This window comes from Zophobas morio, unplaced genomic scaffold, assembly GCF_036711695.1.
Source record: "Zophobas morio isolate AGI-343-1 ecotype UQ-CSIRO unplaced genomic scaffold, CSIRO_AGI_Zmor_V1 ptg000332l, whole genome shotgun sequence".
NCBI classification, from domain to species: domain Eukaryota; kingdom Metazoa; phylum Arthropoda; class Insecta; order Coleoptera; family Tenebrionidae; genus Zophobas; species Zophobas morio.
Window position 1 is genome coordinate 113,050 of NW_026972436.1, and position 17,993 is coordinate 131,042.

Genomic DNA, 17,993 nt, shown 5'->3' on the forward strand with positions numbered 1-17,993 from the left:
GGCCGTATATTTCTCATCGAAGTCACCCGCCTCGCTATGCAAGCATCTACAGCGCTATCTTGAGGCCCTTGCCTGTCTGGTGCAGTGATGAAATTGGTACTATAAATGCGAAGAAGAGCAAAGCAAGCTATACTAACTTCAAAGAAACGAGCTCCTTTGTTAGTGGCCTTGTTAACCTTTAATAGCGTGAAGATTCCGTGGTGTTCTCAAGCGAAATACTTGGGAGTCCTCAACAACAAATATTCCTTGTTGCCTTACGTGAAATTTGTAGTGGCGACGATCAAGGCAGCAACCAAGGCGCCTTATTCTTTACTTGAGGCAAGGTTTAGCTTTCTCTGCGAAACAAACGGCGATTGTATTTGTCTCACATCCAGCCAATAATGACATTTGTCTGCTGCTTGGACCTAGACTTCATCGCGATAGTGTTGGCACTTCAAGTGCGACAGAACAATTGCTGCGTGTTCTCACAAAGGCGCCATCGTTTGTGCGAAATGATGCGCTTTACAGGGACCTTTAGACAGACCATTTAGACATTGTCTTCCAACGCCAAGCCGTGGTCCTTTACGACGGGCTCATCAGGCACGCTAATCGCCTGCTGGTGAGCGAAGTTATTAACGAATCATGAGACGGGGCACGGTTATCATCTCCCAAGCGCTAGTTTTTTTTGTTATTAATGTAAAAAATTAATGACACCCTGAATGCTATTTGTAATAGATATGTAATCACCTGATTGGGAGCCCGAGTATTCGAAGTTTTTAACTCGATCGAGCACCAGGAACTCTTAATAAATAAATCAGGCACTCATGTGTTTCCGGGAAAAGGGGGCTGTGCTAATTATTAAAATTTCGTTTATTAAATTAAATTTTTTCTACGAGCACAATTGTTTCTATAATCTTTTAACTTTACATGCTCATATCTTTTCGAATACTAAACCAATTTAAGATCAATTATTAACAATATGTAGCTAGTACAAAGAAGTTTACTGTCTATTAAATAATCCATCACGTCGTAGAAAAGTTATTCTATATTAAATGAAAAATGCAAAACATTCTAACAGTTTTGCACGATAGTACATAACGTTTATGATTAATAATTGATGCAACGCCTATAGTTGTAAAGAGCATGGGTTGGAATTTTAATACTTTAAATAAGGTGTACTAAGAAAACAAACTGGAAAGGTACTAACATGGGGAACGGAATAGCGGTAAGGCTACCTACATACCATATTAAGGTTATCAACTGTTGTGGAAATAATTAACTCTAAATCTATCATAATTTTTGTATTTAGAAAGTTTATACTGAGGAAGTGAACTCTACATAAGTTCTTGTTTTCTGAACTTCAGAATAGCAAATTTGAGAATTAAAGATTGAATTTTGTCAATAAAACGTCAAAAGTCTTTAAAAAAGTAGTTTAGATAGTTAAACATTTTAAGCCCATATAAAATATATATGTTGAGGACAACATTTAGTCAGTGAGTATGAAGTGATTATTAGATTTAAATTTTTAATAGTTATACTTTTAAACACATGCTAAGGTTTCCCCTAAGTATTAACGATAGTCTGTAACAAAATATTAATAACTTATGCGGTTAATTCTTACTAAATTCTAAACTCGGCTTACGGGTTATACGCATAAATAGGAAAATTTTTCTGCGTAAAAAATTTATTTTGACTGTAAATCATTTTAAACCGTTAAAAAAATTGTTTAATATATTCATAACAGTGAATTCTAAAAATTTTTCCAAGCAAGCTCAATACCAGATCTTATTGTAGTCATTAAAACAAACATAATTTCCTACTTTAAGAGCACTTCAAAAATAAACAATTATACCTCTACATTAGAAGGAAACAGTAACAGACTTAAAATATAAATCTTCAATCAGCTAATAGTTTGTACAACCTATTATTCAAAAGTTTAAGCAGTTGAGCTACTAAGTCGAGACTTGAAATTTGTTAGTACATAAAAAAGAAAATATGGTTTTTAAAAGAAAAGTTAACCTCTTAGTTGTATAAAGAAGAAAGTACTCGACTTGAAGGTGTCTATAAAACGTACTACAAACTAGAGCTTGCCAGAACTGCCAAAGAAAAATTTATATTTAGTTTAATATTCTTGTGTGTAGGATTATAATATTAGCTTATCAGTTTTTCATAAAGTAATGTGTCTACCTTGTTTATGGATTAAAGTGAAAAAACCAGCTAGAAGTTTCTTTTTACATACAATAAACAGGTTGCCAAGTGTAACGGGGTGTAACTGTACTATTAAAGCTTTTTGTATTTTATTTCGGTGTACATTTTCTTAGTTTTTAAACTTTTTTTTTGTAGAAGAACTATTATACTACAGAAGAGATATCAATTTACAAATTACACTTACTTTTCGTTACAAAAAGTACTATAATTTTTAAATTTAAAGAGGTTCAATTTTTTTTGTAGGATAGATATCTTTAGCTTTTAAGTAATTTCTTTGTTTGTTCGAAGGTCTATTACGGCTCAGCCAATTGCTTTTGTAATTGTCAGTCAGGGTTTCCTGAGATACTTACCTGCTTACGCTTTTTTTTGGTAGTTGCGGTCAATATATATATGTTAAGGCAGAATTTGTTTAATATTATTTAAAATAATGTGGGAAAAACTTCGCATAAGATTTCAACGTTTTGGGCGGAGGAATAAACCTTTTTATAGGATAGGTTTTTTCTTAATGGTATCGTTTACTATTTTTATTCTAATATAAACTATTATTTGTTCGCTACAGTGGCCGCAAAAAATGTTTACAAAAGGGACGGTAAGTTTATTGAAATTCTTGGAAAGTTTGACCCTATGTTAGATAAAAATAATACAAGAAGTAATTTTTATTTTTAAATGGTTGTTTCAAATATATTATTATTGATAAACAACTTTAAAATCTCTCTCCATAAAACTTTAAAAGGTGCACTTTTTAATATTGAAAGAATAAAGTTTTGGCTTGCTTTAGGAGCTGAACCCACGGATCCTGTTGCTAAGCTCCTTGCCAAGGTATGCGCTACTTTAATTAAGCCTGCTTCTTTAACTTACATTATTATAATAATTACCGTTGATTATATTTTTATAACATACAGAGTGTTATGTATCTTAATATTAAATTCTTTGTTGTTAAGGTCTATTATATTTTTTTCTTTCTGGGTAATATTACAAGTTTTTTTAAAATTTTTTCATATTTTTATAATAAAATGTCAAACATATTTATTTAAAAAAGCATATTTTTAATTATTTTAAAAAATTGTAACCCAGAGTCAAGTATATTATTATCAGAATAATTGTTAGGATATCCTCGGAAATATTTTTTCATTGTTTTAGATTAAGAAAAAACTCAGAGTTTGAAAATGTAATTTACTTTCAACAAATATTTTTAATTATTCTTATTATAATAAATAGGTTGGGTTACTACCACCTTTTTATAAACAAGTTGCTTTAAGAAGATTAGGCCTTCGAGTTGTTGAATATGAAGAAAAGTACGCGCAGTATCAGGCCGAACTAAAAGAATGGGAGGAAAAATTTAGTAATCTCAAGTCAAACGAAGAAGCCAACAAGAGTGAACTAATATAAAAGCTTTAATAAGAAATATTTTAGAAGTTGCTTAAAGTATTAATTTTTCTTGAATATCTCTCTAAGGCGTAGTTCTACTAAAAATGTAAATAGACTACTTTAAGTAGGCACACGTTTTTCTATCTCCTCTGGTTACGCTAAAAGATATTATACTTATTATTAATTGAGTTTTTGTTAATTATAAATTCTTACGAAATAATAAGAAAATCTCTTAAACAGACCCTTATACCTCATTTTCCTTTTTTATTATGTTACCGTGTAAATCGCTTTCTAGTTTAGGGCTATATAAAGGGTTCTAATTACTTGACAGACAGTTCGATTTTTGACCAAAAATTATTTTTATAAATACAAAAAAGTTTAGCACGCTTTGCATTTTTACTTCTTAAAAGAAAATTTTATACATGACTTTCGCAGTGCAGTAAGGCAAGCGCAGGCTGCTTAGCCTAAATTTAGACGTCCCTCCAGCTCCCGAGGGATGAAGGGATATCGGAAACGAATCGGTTCAAACTCCCGCCAATTGGCCTGAGATGGTCAAATACCGTTTTAATACCACCGCCAGGAGAAGGAAAGCCTGGCTTCCTTTACTATATTTATAATTTTTAAAAAAAAAAATTACAAGTAGTTAAAGTTATAAAATGTTTAATAATATTCCTTTAAATACTAACTAAGCTAACTAAGAAAACACGTAAAAATACATTCTCTTAGTGTATTTATAACAATATAAATGCGAGTACAACTTCGGAATATTCAAAAAAAAAATTGAAAGGAGAAAGCCTCTTTATCGCCCCTCTTAACGAGAATGAGTGCACTACCCAAGCAAAAATGAACGCTTGTCTTCACCTTGCACTCGGCATTGAATGACACTTCGTACTGTGGAATTTTCATCCTTCGAATTGCGCAACCCTTTAAAACTCGCCAGACTGACGAAAACTCTATTGGGAGGCCATTACAGCTAGTGCTTGTGCGCTTGCTGGAGAGTGAAGGGCCTGCTGTCTGTGCATTGCAACCATGTTATTCGTAAATAAGAATTTATTATTACAAAATAATCTCTGTATGGGTCCACAATACTTTGCTCTTAGCAAGCAGGATTGTATTATTGCTCCACTCTGTCTCAAACGCATGGAAGACAATTTAGTGATAAAGTGTCAGCAGTCTCAAGTGTTGCGCACCTAGACCACTAATTGTGGGGAGGTCCGTGCTGTCAGCTATTGCATATGTACAATATTTCACAAATATATTTTTTCCACATCAGCAAGTCAACGAGCGAAATCAGTGACGGGACAGACGTTTTCTCAAGAACTCTTTCGACGACCAAGACAGCAGCAGCTAAGAACCATTACTCCGCTACAAGTACGAGAGATACTGACTTTACTGGCAGCTTGTCTAAAAAAACTCTTCATTATGGGTACCCAAGCGACCGCTAAAGATTGTTAAAACCAATAAAACGACGTTGGTGTACGCTACAAGAAAGGCGAGCTGCTGGAATTAATGCAGCGTAAAGATGTCAATGTCGTTTCTGTTAAAAAGTGTAGACCCTAAAAGCGGAGGCTTTGCCTTTTTGATTCTGTACAACCTACCGCGCTATTTGATAGCTCTTCTACTACAGTCGAGACGAATACCCGATAATAAACGTCCACGGGGTAGTACTTTTCTTTTGGTCGTCTTACTTTAACTGGTTCGTGAAGACAATAAGCTCTCTCGCGATTATTAAAGCTTAATTATAATACTACTAGTGGCCGGACATTAAAGCTTAGCTCTAGTGACCAAGTTTTTATGTATGCCCAAAATTTTTTATTACTCATTCATGTCGTTAAATTGGTAGTATCATCCTGGAACTTAACGTTATACTTTAAAAAATAATAAAACAAGTGTTCAAGTTCAACTTATATCAAATTAAATAAACATAATAAGTTTTATAAGGTAATATCGTTAGTTACTTTATGTCAAACTAGTAATATGTAGGAAGTTCATTTCGTTAACTTGATAATTTATTTATTGAGCAAATTTTTGATAGATTGCTAATTCAGTACTATTAAAACAATCGGTTATAATTTTGAGCGAAAGGTTATATAATCTATATATTCCTAGATGCTCGCAATGCATCTCGCGTATTGGATCAACGCCGAATCTTTTATGAAGAATCACTCGTGAACAGCAAGGGAATTTCGCGCCAAGGTTGAGCACTCTGTTGAATAACCATCGACATAGAAGTAAGCATGAATATAAATATTATTTTATAGACTTGGTGTACAGGCTACTAAGTTTAAAAGTTTCATGAAATGCGTCGGGAGCGATAAAGGTCAAAGGGTTATACCTTAGATCCCTAGAGTATTAATTATAATAATATATGATATATAATAACATGAAAAATAGTTAATATTTTTTTTACAAGCGCGTTAAAGATGGGAGATCCTTGAAAGTGTTAGGGGCAATTGATATTAATTTGTTATTGAAAAAGCTTCTATATGTCCGGAAAATGTCATTTTAGAGGAGAACGCAAGGCATTAATAAAAACTTACAGTTCTTGTAAGTTAGTTAAGCCTTGAAATGCTTTCTCATTAACTGTTTTAATGGGACAGTTACCGAAAGTTCTTAATGATAATTTATTTAAAAAATTTATATAATCTTGATTACTAATGGAACGATAAGATATACTTGCTACATAATTTACGTACAGTGTGGTTAAGGATCGCAATTTACTTAGTACATTTAAGCCAAGAACGGTAATCTGAGTAACCGTGAGATGTCTATATAAAAACTCAATAAAACCCAAAACTTTATGATAAAAATAACTATTAAATCTATTATAATATACTTATAATAAAAAAAGTTACAGTAATCTTTACAAAGTTTTTAATTTTATTAAGCCTTCAAACATGTTCTTATTAAGAGAGGTGATCGGATTTTTAAGCAGCGACCTTCGAAACAAATAGCGAATTACTCGTGTTCTTCATAAAATTGTTTATCATAATAATTCTAATACTTACAAATATTCAAGTGAAGACAGATCTTTAAAAGTACTATGGCCAATAAAGTGAAGGCCATTAGCAGATAAATATCTACAGGGAAACATCAAGCAGACTTAGTAATTCTTTAAAATCCTTAGATCTCGGTAAAAAATGTCTTAAACTTACAAGATTTTCAAGTTGGTCAGTTTACTAAAAGTTTTCACGTTGACTGAAGTTATTTTATTAAAATCTAAAACTCTAAAAACCAAATAATTTTTTAAAACTTAAGCGATTCAGCAGAGAAGATTTGGTGACGCACAAAGAACTTAGCAAAGAAAGTCTACTAAAAGAGTTAGCAGCTATCGACGTTATTTCATTGGACCAGAAGGACCTAAGAAAAATAGTAGTTAAGCGCATGTAATCCCTTCAGAAATCTTCAAGAAAGCATACAAATCCTGTAGACTCGCTAAACCTTCAAACATTTTCCCGTGAAGAAAAGCTACCTGATTCATTTCTATATTTCTTCGTTTTATAAAATAAATTAAGCGGGTGAACATGGAATAGATTATAAACAATGCAAGTATTTACTAAAACTCTTCAAGGGCCTGCTTCTTAATTATAAGACTTTACAAAGAATCAGTGCTGCACTATAATTATAGGCTAACACAGAAAGACTTACAGGCTCTTTAAATTTTTGAGGCCCTTAAAAGAACCTGGGTTTATATTGGTTATGCGATTATCCATTAAAATTCTATAAGCCTAACTTTGAGATTAGAGTGTATTTATAATATGAGAAACACGTACAACTCCTCCAAACTTGTTAACCCTCCAAATAGCCCTCCGTAAATGAAAGTTAGCCGGTTATTTCTTATGTTTCTACAAGTTAATATAAGATAACCTTTGTTTCAAATCTTGGAGTTGATAAATTATACAGAAAAAATTAAATTTTGGTATAGCAAGGCCAGTGACATTTAAAAAAATTATAAAAACTTACAAAGTTTTTAACATTTTGAGTCCGTAAAAGGAACCCTTTTTGATGGTGGTGATGGAATTATTTTCTAAAATTCTGTTAGGTCATTATAATACATAAGTCCTTCATAAAATGATTTCATTTAACAATCAAGAAAAACAAAGTTCAGAGTATATACTCAACTCCTAGAAACTTCCTAGAGACTCGTAAACTAACATTGCTTCATGGTTTTACAAAGTTAGTATTACATATAAATTATTTTATGCAATTAGAAAGTATAATTTTTTGGCAAAACTTACAAGGTACGTAAGTGTCCTAGGCTTCTGAATGAATTTTTTTTTAAAATGGTAATGTTATTATTTTCTAAAGTTCTGGTATATACAACAGCATGAGTTTTTCTCAGGTTAAAGGTACATTGTATACTTAATTTTTGACAGTTACGCAATGCTTAGTCAATAAGAAAAATTTTTTAGTTGACTTATTTGGACTATAATTATATATTACCATTAATTATTTAAAGGTTAAAAATATAAAGATGAACACAGCTACTTCTAGAGTCACATAAGATATTTTTTATTTTTCAGCATTTCAATCTCTTAAGTATAGCATTGTTAGCATCTCATTCGGCTGTTTATATGCATTTAATATTACACAATAAAGTTAACTTTTCATATGATCAAAGTTGCCGTGTTAGTGCTAATAATAAACTTACAGGTATGTTACGCTGGAGAGACCGTGAAAATTAATAGATATATTTGTAACTAAACAATCCTGGAATTCCCTTAAAAGGTATGAGTATAATAGGAACTTCTAATGCTGTCTACTGTAAAAGGTATTTGTCATGATGGCTTACAATTCCCTACAATTTTGGGCTCTGCAGGAAACCAACTTCTGTTTATATTCGCAATATTGCAACGATGATAGCGCAAAGCAGAACATAATTGAAAAAATTTTCAAGGCGCGCATATTGAAGTTTAAAATTAAAATAAAGCGGCAACCAAACCAAAGACTTAAAAAACAATTTCCCATATATTTTACTTTTTTATATACCCTTTAGAGTTTCAATTATTATATATTCGCTGTAAATTTAATTAACAAAAAAATTTACGATTATAAATAGTTTATCACAATCGTTTAATATTATAGTAACACAGTTAATTTCCAACCTTAACTTCTTGTACATGAAAAGCCTCATGATATATTTTTAATTATATCGAAGCTTTAAGTCAAAACAAACTACTTATTCTTATTCCAAAAAAAATTTCCTGTTTCAAAAGAATAGGGAATTAACAAATTGTTTGTCTCTAACTGATAAAAGAAGACAACATATCAGCTTGTTTTCTACGGAGGTTCATAAATTAGGTAAAATGAAAATTTCACATGCACTACGCATTATGTTAGAAAATTATTATTGTTATTTAGGCCTTGAGTTAAAAACAAACTAGGTAACAATATAAAAGGCACCGACCAAGGGAGACAAACAAAAACTTAATTTACATTTTTAAAATATTGTTATTAGTATATAACCACCTCGTTGACAAACAAAGTCAAGGCATCAAAAAAAAAAATTGCTATCATGCATAGACTGCGTTTTTTATAGGATTTACTTTAGGGTATGCGACAAAATCGGTTTTAAAATGTTCATAGAAGGTTTTGGAGCTGGAAAGGCAATCCTAATTAATCTATAAAAATTAAACAGAAAAATGATAGGGATTTTATAAAACGTAATTTATTTTTTTAAGCTATCTCGTTACTCTAGTATTTAAAATTGATAGGTGCCCTAATTACTACTAAGTTTGCTTCTGTTAAACTTCAGGACGGGTAAACATGAACAAATCTACTAAACGATTGCAACGTAAAGTGCTTGTTATAAAATTAGGAATTAAAATGCCTAATACATAATTACATCATTGATATGGGGTTTAATAAAAGCGAATTCAAACATATTCTTTTTAATAAATTAAAAAACAATTTTTTAATTATATTCCGTTGCGCTTATTATACATGTCATGCAGTAACGTCTAGAATAGAGTTATAATAAACAGTTGGCACTTTGCTCTTAGGCAATATTCAAAAAGTTAGATCCTAACCTTTAATAATGGAATCCTCAGTTGTTAAGCCATGACTAATTACTGAACAAGCTGATTAGTTAAAAACCTTTTATAACAATTTTTCAATTGAACTTAAAAAAGGATTTATTTTTGAGTTTAATAAAACAAGTAGAAGATGCATTAAACTTGTTAACAAACCTCTTTAAAAAAAATTAGGCAAAAATCGCTTTAGAAAGTATTTAACTTATTTGATTAAGGGTTAAGAAAATTTGTCATTTAGAATTTTAATCTACTTTAAAAACGTAAATTATTTCTAATAAATAAAGTTAAATTTCCATTAACGGAAAAAAAAATTCTCCAGTGCCATAATTTGTCTTTTTTTGTATATTAAAGACCTTATTTGGGGTAGTCATCTTCGAATTTTTTATGTTACGTCATTTCAAGGGGATCTTCGTTACAATTATTTACCATTAAAAGTAATAGTGCGTGTAAGCAGAGGAAAAGAGATGCTAAGGAAGCGTGAAGGACCAACAATTTTCGAAAATTTGACTCATTTTCGTGTGATGATTTAACTCATTAATAGCAAAATTAGAAAACGTAGCCTCAGAAAAAATTTTGGTATTAAGAAAGGCTGAAAGGAATTACTAAAAATATGAGTATTAATGTAGCTCTTTAATAGAAGTTTAACCACATGCAAGCGATAGCAAGTAAGAGTTGGGTCTGTGCTCACTGCATCCGCTTGAAGTTAGCGCAATGCTTTAGTAGAGTTTCTACGACCCCAATTAAACCTTGAGTTACGCCTAGTATATCACGCCTGCGACCATTAGAGTTTCTGTTTTTCAAAAAAGGCGGTTATCGCGCAGGGGTTGCCTCGCAGCTGCATTCGTGCTTGATATTAACTTTACTGTTGGATGTATAAATAGGAGGGTTGAAATCTCTTGAGGGACTTTAAGATTATAAAGTTAGACCTTTTTTTTAGTACAAAAAAGATGCTACTTATGTTATGATAGTGGAGTTATAACGCGTGTAACTTTGTGCTCTTGTATACCCATAAAGCACTTCAGCAAACTTTGCTCTAGCTAGTTTAGTTGTACTTCTTTTAGTATATCCTCCATTATACGCGATGGAACGATATAAGTGCTCAACTATAGTGTTTGATAACGTTTGAAAATACTTAAATTTATATCTATATATATTTTTTATTACTTAAATATAGTAGTAAAGTTTGAGCTTAACTTGTAAAAAAGCGCAAGCATTGGGTAAAGTATTTAAGAACAAAACCGTTTTCCGAGCTTGTTTAATAGGTCATCGATCCTTTATAAACAATTATATGATGAGGCATATTATTATGGAGGATAAGCACAATGAGTTAGAATTTTTGAAACATAAACTTTAGAGTTGTTACGTGAAAGTAACTTATTTTATTGGCTACGTTAATTTAAATATTGTACAGTGCTGACTGAACAGAGTCTTAAAATGGAAGTTTTTCATTTTAAGAGATTGCATTTTTAAAAATATGGTGAAGGTTCTGACAAAGCCTGTCAGGGGAGGCAAATTTATATTATGTATTCATCAAGAGTACATAGTTAACATAATTTCAAAGCGTTAATGCCTTTTTTTCAGTCAAAGAGCATTTGTTGCGCGAAGATAAAAAAAGCCTTGCAATATTTTTTTCCTGCTAATATTCTTGGCTTTGTACACAGAATGTATGCCAGTTAATGTATTTCGAAGTTACTGGCTTCAACTAATTTATAACGTGCAATCCCCCCTTAACTTAGAAGTCAGTTTACTTGTAGAAAAATAAGTCAACTTTACTGTATGCACAAAATGCTTAGAAAAAAGAAATAAGGTAAAATTTAAGCCCTAATACTGTTACAAACCTTGATACTTCCTGGTGTATCTGGTGTATTATTTAGGAGGCATGACTGACTCTTAACTATAATAGATTTTCTATCATTAATGAAAAATATTAACGCCAAATAAATCTTAAAGCCGAGCTCCTTTAATACAATGCCGTGATTAGGGCAAATATTCCTGTGGCTACGTATTTCTACTTTGTACTGCGGTTTTAAAAACAATGCTCTCAATTTTACTAGAATACCTTAATTTGCGCAAACTTTGCATCTTGGAGAACTTTGCACCTTGGAGTAGGTTTGAACAACTTCTTTTTTACTCCCAGAGGAAAGCAGCAAGGACATTTAAATATATATTAACCAGAGCAACGAACTTTCCTCCTGCATATATTTTATAATATTAACGGCCTAAACATTTTCTGGGCACATCTAAGATAGCGAATATATTAATATTAAAGGCAAAGCATTTTACTTTGTGGAGAGACCTCTCTTTGTGATAAAATTATGTAGTACACCGACTGTATACGGTAAAGCATAAATAGATAAACTTTTTCTGTAACAAATTAAATTTCTTTTAGAATGTTCTGCATTATGTCAGTTATGATTAAAAATTTTTCCTTCATATATATAAACTTTCACTTCAAGTTTTGTATTTTCCTACAATTTTTTTACAAGTAGTTTTTTAAATAAATATTTCATTACAGCTACTTTTCATTTTTTTAAATACTTACATATTTAAAGTAAACATTAAAAAACTATACATTTAGTTTTAGAAACACAAGTAACAAAATTTATAACGCAATATATAATAATTAGAGATACATGTATTTATATTTTTTTTCTGTTAAATAGTTACTTAATAACATCTCACGCAATTATTATAACTAGTTCTGTCATTAAAATTTTTTATAGTTTTTTTTATTTCCTTGTAGTAAATAATATGAAGTACTAACTATCAATAATAATAAAAAGAACTTTATGCAATTTTCACCAACTGCTGATAAACCTTCTCGTAATAAAAAGTTAAAGTCGCAATTTTTTTTCAAAAAGCGCTAAACAGCCTCAAAAATTATGTCTTAGTTTAACATTAACACTTTTGGGTTTACGGAGCCGTTGATAGTTTGCTTGCACAAAAAAACTTTTAAATAACTAAAAACTACGATTAATAAAAAAATTTCAGTTTTTTGGATTTATTTGTTACTCTTTTTACATTTCATTTCTATAATTCTTTTATTTCGTTTCATTAAAAAATTAATAATTATTTTTATAGAAAAATTTACATTATCTGCTTTTTATACTCCAAACGATTTATTCATTGAAAAAATAGCAAACTTAAAAAAGTTTCCAACGCCAATAAATAAAACTCTGAAAAGGCAACAGGTGCAGAGATTTTAAAGATTATTAGGATTAATTAAAACTTAAATCTTTAACATTGCTTAATCCTAAAGTTGAACCTAAAGTTGAAAATTGTTTACTTTTACAACAGAAAGGGGGTTCGCTAATAAACATAGTTTTTTATCATGAATAAAAATATATCAAATAAGTTAATTTATAATAATTCCTTTAGTAAAAATATTTCAAATTAAATTTTTCGTCTCGAATCTTCTTTATTCAGGTTTCTACTGAAACAAATAAGTATTAATCAAGTATAGCAAAATAGTATAAGGGGAAAAAAGTTACCTAAAAGGTTTGCCCTCGATATCAAGGCCCAAAGCTTTTAGGAATTTAATTAAATTTTAAAAAAAAAAAGTTTACGATTAAATGTAAACAGAAAAATATAAATTATTTATTTCATTTAACAGAAAAAATTATTTTTCTAAAATTTTAAAAAGTTAAATAAAAAAATAAATATGCTTATAAAAAAATTAAACTAATTTATTTTATGTAAAAAGTCAATACTTTTTCGGAAGAACTAAATTTTAATAAGCTACTAAAACTTATATAGAACTCCAGAAGCATTTTGTAAGTTTTAATTATTTGACTCAATAATTATTATAAAAATACTTAAAAACGTTGAAACTACTAAAATAACAGTTAAAGAAATTGTGAACTAAATTAATAATATGAATTTTTTTTTAATATATTATAATAGCAGTTTATAAAATCTCACAAAAATACAAAAAATATTTCCAAAAATTAAAAATTTCTAACAAATAAATTTTAATTATAGTTGATGGTTAAAAGAGGTATAAAAGTTTTCTCAAAAAGAAATCAAATAACTTTTATAAGTTATTATTAAAAATAAATACTAACAATAAATCTTTTATAAAAATAACAAAATTTCTCTCAACAAAAAAAAAATTTCAAAAAACAATTATTAAACTTTCAAATCTTTCATATCTGAATTAAATAAAATAAAAAATAAAAAAATAACATTTAAAAAACTAAAAATAGTAAGTAACTGAAAAAATTTTTAACAACTATAATTATCTAATATAAAGAGTTCCCCCAGAAACTTTTAAATCTTAAAGGATTTTGAATCGAATTAGAGATATCTAACACTAATTTTTTAAAAAAGCAAACTGAAAATTGTTAAATCAGCAAAAAACTGTGAATAAATCTATTTAATAACAAAACTTTAATAAAATTTTAAGTAAAATTTATATTAAGTAAAAGAATAAAACTAAACAACATAATTATAATAAGTTTTGAATACTATTTGTGTTTAGTAAAAATAATATATTTGATAAAATATTTATTAGTTATAGAAATCATAACAAAAAGAGAATAACAAAGCAGCTATCGATCTTTACTTAAAAAAGTCGATAATGCTGTACAGTTTTTTCTCTAAAGAGCTCGAGGAGCATATCAAGCCTTTTGCCATAAATTATGTTTCTGGTAAAAATTCAAGTTGGACGTGCAAGTGCAAGACGAGCGTTTATAATAAGAAAAATAAACGTAGAAAGGCTGGCAATCGCGTATCTCTTGACCATTTTTTTAGATCCCATGATTGTCAGCTATAGATAGAAGCTGGTTGTACACCCCTTAGTAAAGAAGCTGCTAAGCTCTTCAAAAATAAAACTGGTAGTAGGAAGAAACTGAAAGAAGCTTCAAAAAAAACTCCAATTGGTATAAATAAATTGGTTAAGGAGCAAATCGATGCCACAAGTCTTTCTAAAAAAGTTGTGGAAGAATAATCAAAACCACATAAAAGAATTAACATCCCTAAATTTTCAACAAAAAATAATTTAAAATTTTATTATAAATTACATGCTTTAGTAACTAAAAAAAAATTAAATTAAATTCTTAGCAAACTTAATAGTCAAAGCTATACATATCATTGAAGTGCTTAAACTTTTAATCAGAAATTTAAATATTTTTGATAAAGCAAAAATTTAAATGCAACACAAACAAAAAATATATTTAAATTCTTAACAAATTTTATTTATCATTTAAGTTAGAAAATTAATGATAAATATAGTAACTATTAATAAGCGGCAATAATAACATATTAAAACTTTAAAGCTTAGAAGAAATGAACTGTAATTAATATCCCAATAAATATTTCCCTAAAACATTATTAAAAACTATATTAAAAAAATATTCGACGTTATATAGAGAAATTACTTAAAATTTTAAACTTAAATCTAATTAATTGAAAGGTAAAAAAATTATTTAATTTTTATTTACTAATAAATTTATTATATAAATCCTAATATATTAAAATTCTTTAAAAAATAGTAGAAATTTAAACTAAAATTAAAATTCTTAAATAATTATTTTTTCCTATTCTAATAATTTTTACGTTGAAAGGTAAAAAGCTCAACTAAAAAAACTATAAAAAACGAAAAGCAAAAGATAATTTACAAAAGAGGATCTGGTGATCGGGCTTAACGAGAGAAGGAATGTACGTTTTTTCAAGCACTACAGCAGCAGGAGTGTCTTTGGGGCCCGCCTCTTCGATAAAAAAAATTAATTATTTTTAAAAATAATTAAATTCAATATTTTAACTAAAATTAGTAAAACAAAAAATAGCAAGTAATTTAATTTCTAATATAAACTTACTATTACATTTTTAGACAAAAATTTATAAGTTTTTTTAAAAAAAAAAATTGCAAGTAAAAGTATAATTATATTAATAACAATTCAAAGTGCAACTTAACAATTAAATTATAAAGAAAAGCTGTACAAAATAGCTTGTAACAAATTAACTTAATTAAGAAAAATAATAACAAGTTAAACGATAACTGTACATAGATACGTACGTATTTTGTCCAATTTCTTTTCAACTATTTTGGGAAACGGAATTTCGTGTCCAGTGTCGAGAGTAGCTCTAGTTCTTATATCTTTTTTCTTATCCACAATTAGTCTCACTCTAACGGGCACACTGAATAGTTTTGTAAGGTAAATTCATATAAAATAATATATAATATAAAAATTCTTAAAATTTTTTGAACTGATCAGTACTTTTTTATTGGATGAATTAAAGCCACGTCAGAGTAACGTATAGGCCTTTCATTTTCAAAGAGGCCACCAGGATTCCCACCAGCTGCAGGTATTCGCCGGACCGTCTGTTAAAATATTTTACAGTATTTTAATAAATAAATAAGTCAACGATCCAAGTAAAAGTACCAAAGAAACACCCTTTACTCTAACTTTGTTCTCATTATATATATTTTCGATGATTTTACCCCTTTTTCCTAAATAAGGCCCCTGAATAACTTCAACTTCGTCCCCTAAAAAAAAAAAGATATTTATTTTAAAAGTTTCAAAAAAAAAAAACTTACCAACAGAAAGCTTCCAACTTTCTCGAGGAATAACGGCTTCCCTCATTTTTCTATGCCTTTTCAGCCAAGGCAATAGAGGGATCTTTAACTACAAATTTAAATAAATTTTTTAGCACTTTAAAAAATTTTAAATAAAAGTAGAAATGAAGATTATATTTTTATATATTTTAATATAAACAACATCAAACCGGCTTAAACTTGTAAACCATCTACGGAATATTAAATATTGTAACGTGCGTTAAACTACGTGGTTATAATAATGCATAATGTTATATTTCTATTGGCTATAATAAGCATCTAAATATCTGATAATTAGCTATTGTCGATTTCTTAAGCTGTAATAAAGCGGTCGTCCCACTTCTTTATTGTTTGAGTGAACTGCAATTACTATACCCCCAGGGGGTAGGAAAGAGCAGGAAGGAATACCCCCTTTTGTAAAACTGGAAGTTAAAAGTGAAAAAAATATATATGGATAAACATTTCTTACAACTTAAGTGATGATGACTAGCAGAATTCTTTTAAAAACTTGTAGTTTTATACATGAGCTGGTAACATTTTAAAACACACCCTAATGAAATTTGTAGCTTTTTGATTGCCTATCATTTGAATATAGCAACTTTGACCTTCTATAATGATAACTTTCCCTCTCTTTACTTTTCACAAATACGTTGATTTTAAAATAAATAAAAAAACAAACTTGGTAGGTTTCCGAAAAATTGTGTTTGACTAATCCAATAAAATTGTCAGATTACCAACTCAAACGTTTTTTTTTTTTTTCGTTTTCTTCTAGTAGAAAAACTTAATTACAATTTAAGGTGGTACTTAATTTTGTTTTATCAAAAAGCCTTTTATTATGCAGGCTTTCAACTTTATTATAATTTAGTGGTTGTAGCGTTCAGCCAAAACTCAGAAACTTCATTGAGGTGGTGTTTATTGTCTCTCCTAAAGCAATGGTGGATTTGTCTACTTGTTCCATCTACCTATCCTAATGTTTAAGTCAACTCACTACTAACCGGCTCTCACTAGAGGATTTACGGTTTTTGATTACACTTTAACAAGTGAAATAACTTAACTAAACAATCGAGAGGGACTTAAAATAAAACAGCCCCTAGCAAATGTCTTCGAAAGACTGGTCTGGTTGCGGTCTGAACTCGAGCTGACCTCTTGATGTTTTTCTAGGTAAAGCTAACTCAAGTGAAAACACGGATGAAGCAAAGTACTGTAAAAGGAAATATAAAATAAAACTTTAAGGGAGTGAAATAGATTATGCAACTGTAGAGCTTTATAAGTTGGACAATTGAGAATTTTCTAATACCTTTTCGCAAATTTAAATTAATTTCTTGGCCCGTGTAACGGCGGTCAACTAGAGTCTCACCTGTCTCTTACTTTAAATTCAAACTAGTTAACTTTTACTAGTTCTAACAGATAGAACTAGTTACGATTTCTTTAACTTTGGAGTAATCTTGGTTATAATAAGTTTTAGTAAGCTCTGCGTCACTTGTAAACAGTTGCGAACGTAAATTCGAAAGGAGCTAAGTGGGTTACTTTTATGACTAACATCTGCTTTCCTCGCTTCTAAAGGCTCTCAGACTATTAAGAATTAGTTTTAAGATAGTAGTATCTTAATTAACTCGACTACGACAGCAATTTTACACACACTTAAAGTTAACTTGCTTAACAGTACTGATCCAGATATTGCTAAACCTATTTTACTTTGCGACGGGCATCGAAATCACTTATTCGGGCCTGAATAGACATATTCAAGCACCAACTCGGTTGCTAGTTTAGTTGGTACCTGCTTAGGTGTCCTACTCAAGCTAAAAGTTATTTACCCTGTTCGCTAGAATATTTAGAAAGCTGCAAAAGTT

At 29.5% G+C, this 17,993-nt stretch overlaps 1 protein-coding gene and 1 long non-coding RNA gene across 5 annotated transcripts; one reads left to right on the forward strand and one right to left on the reverse strand.

Moving 5' to 3' along the window:
- The first annotated feature begins 2,594 nt into the window (after nucleotides 1–2,594).
- On the forward strand, nucleotides 2,595–3,548 carry LOC135120037 (uncharacterized). Its single transcript, XR_010278477.1, has 4 exons — nucleotides 2,595–2,681; nucleotides 2,747–2,836; nucleotides 2,921–3,006; nucleotides 3,406–3,548. It is a non-coding gene; the product is annotated as an uncharacterized LOC135120037 (long non-coding RNA).
- A 9,407-nt stretch (nucleotides 3,549–12,955) lies between these two features.
- Nucleotides 12,956–16,350, reverse strand: LOC135120049 (large ribosomal subunit protein uL24-like). Of its 4 annotated transcripts, none has more exons than XM_064044408.1 (8): nucleotides 16,314–16,350; nucleotides 16,126–16,213; nucleotides 15,971–16,074; nucleotides 15,806–15,909; nucleotides 15,604–15,725; nucleotides 15,206–15,295; nucleotides 13,079–13,112; nucleotides 12,956–13,017 (listed from the first exon to the last, which is right to left on the reverse strand). In XM_064044408.1, exons 1-8 carry the CDS (start codon nucleotides 16,332–16,334, stop codon nucleotides 12,981–12,983), a joined length of 600 nt encoding a protein of 199 aa, XP_063900478.1. In that variant the 5' UTR covers nucleotides 16,335–16,350; the 3' UTR covers nucleotides 12,956–12,980. The 4 variants fall into 4 exon arrangements, with proteins under 4 accessions (XP_063900478.1, XP_063900477.1, XP_063900479.1 ...); XM_064044407.1 differs by having other exon boundaries at nucleotides 12,971–13,020; XM_064044409.1 differs by having other exon boundaries at nucleotides 12,971–13,020; nucleotides 16,307–16,327.
- Nucleotides 16,351–17,993: the final 1,643 nt, after the last annotated feature.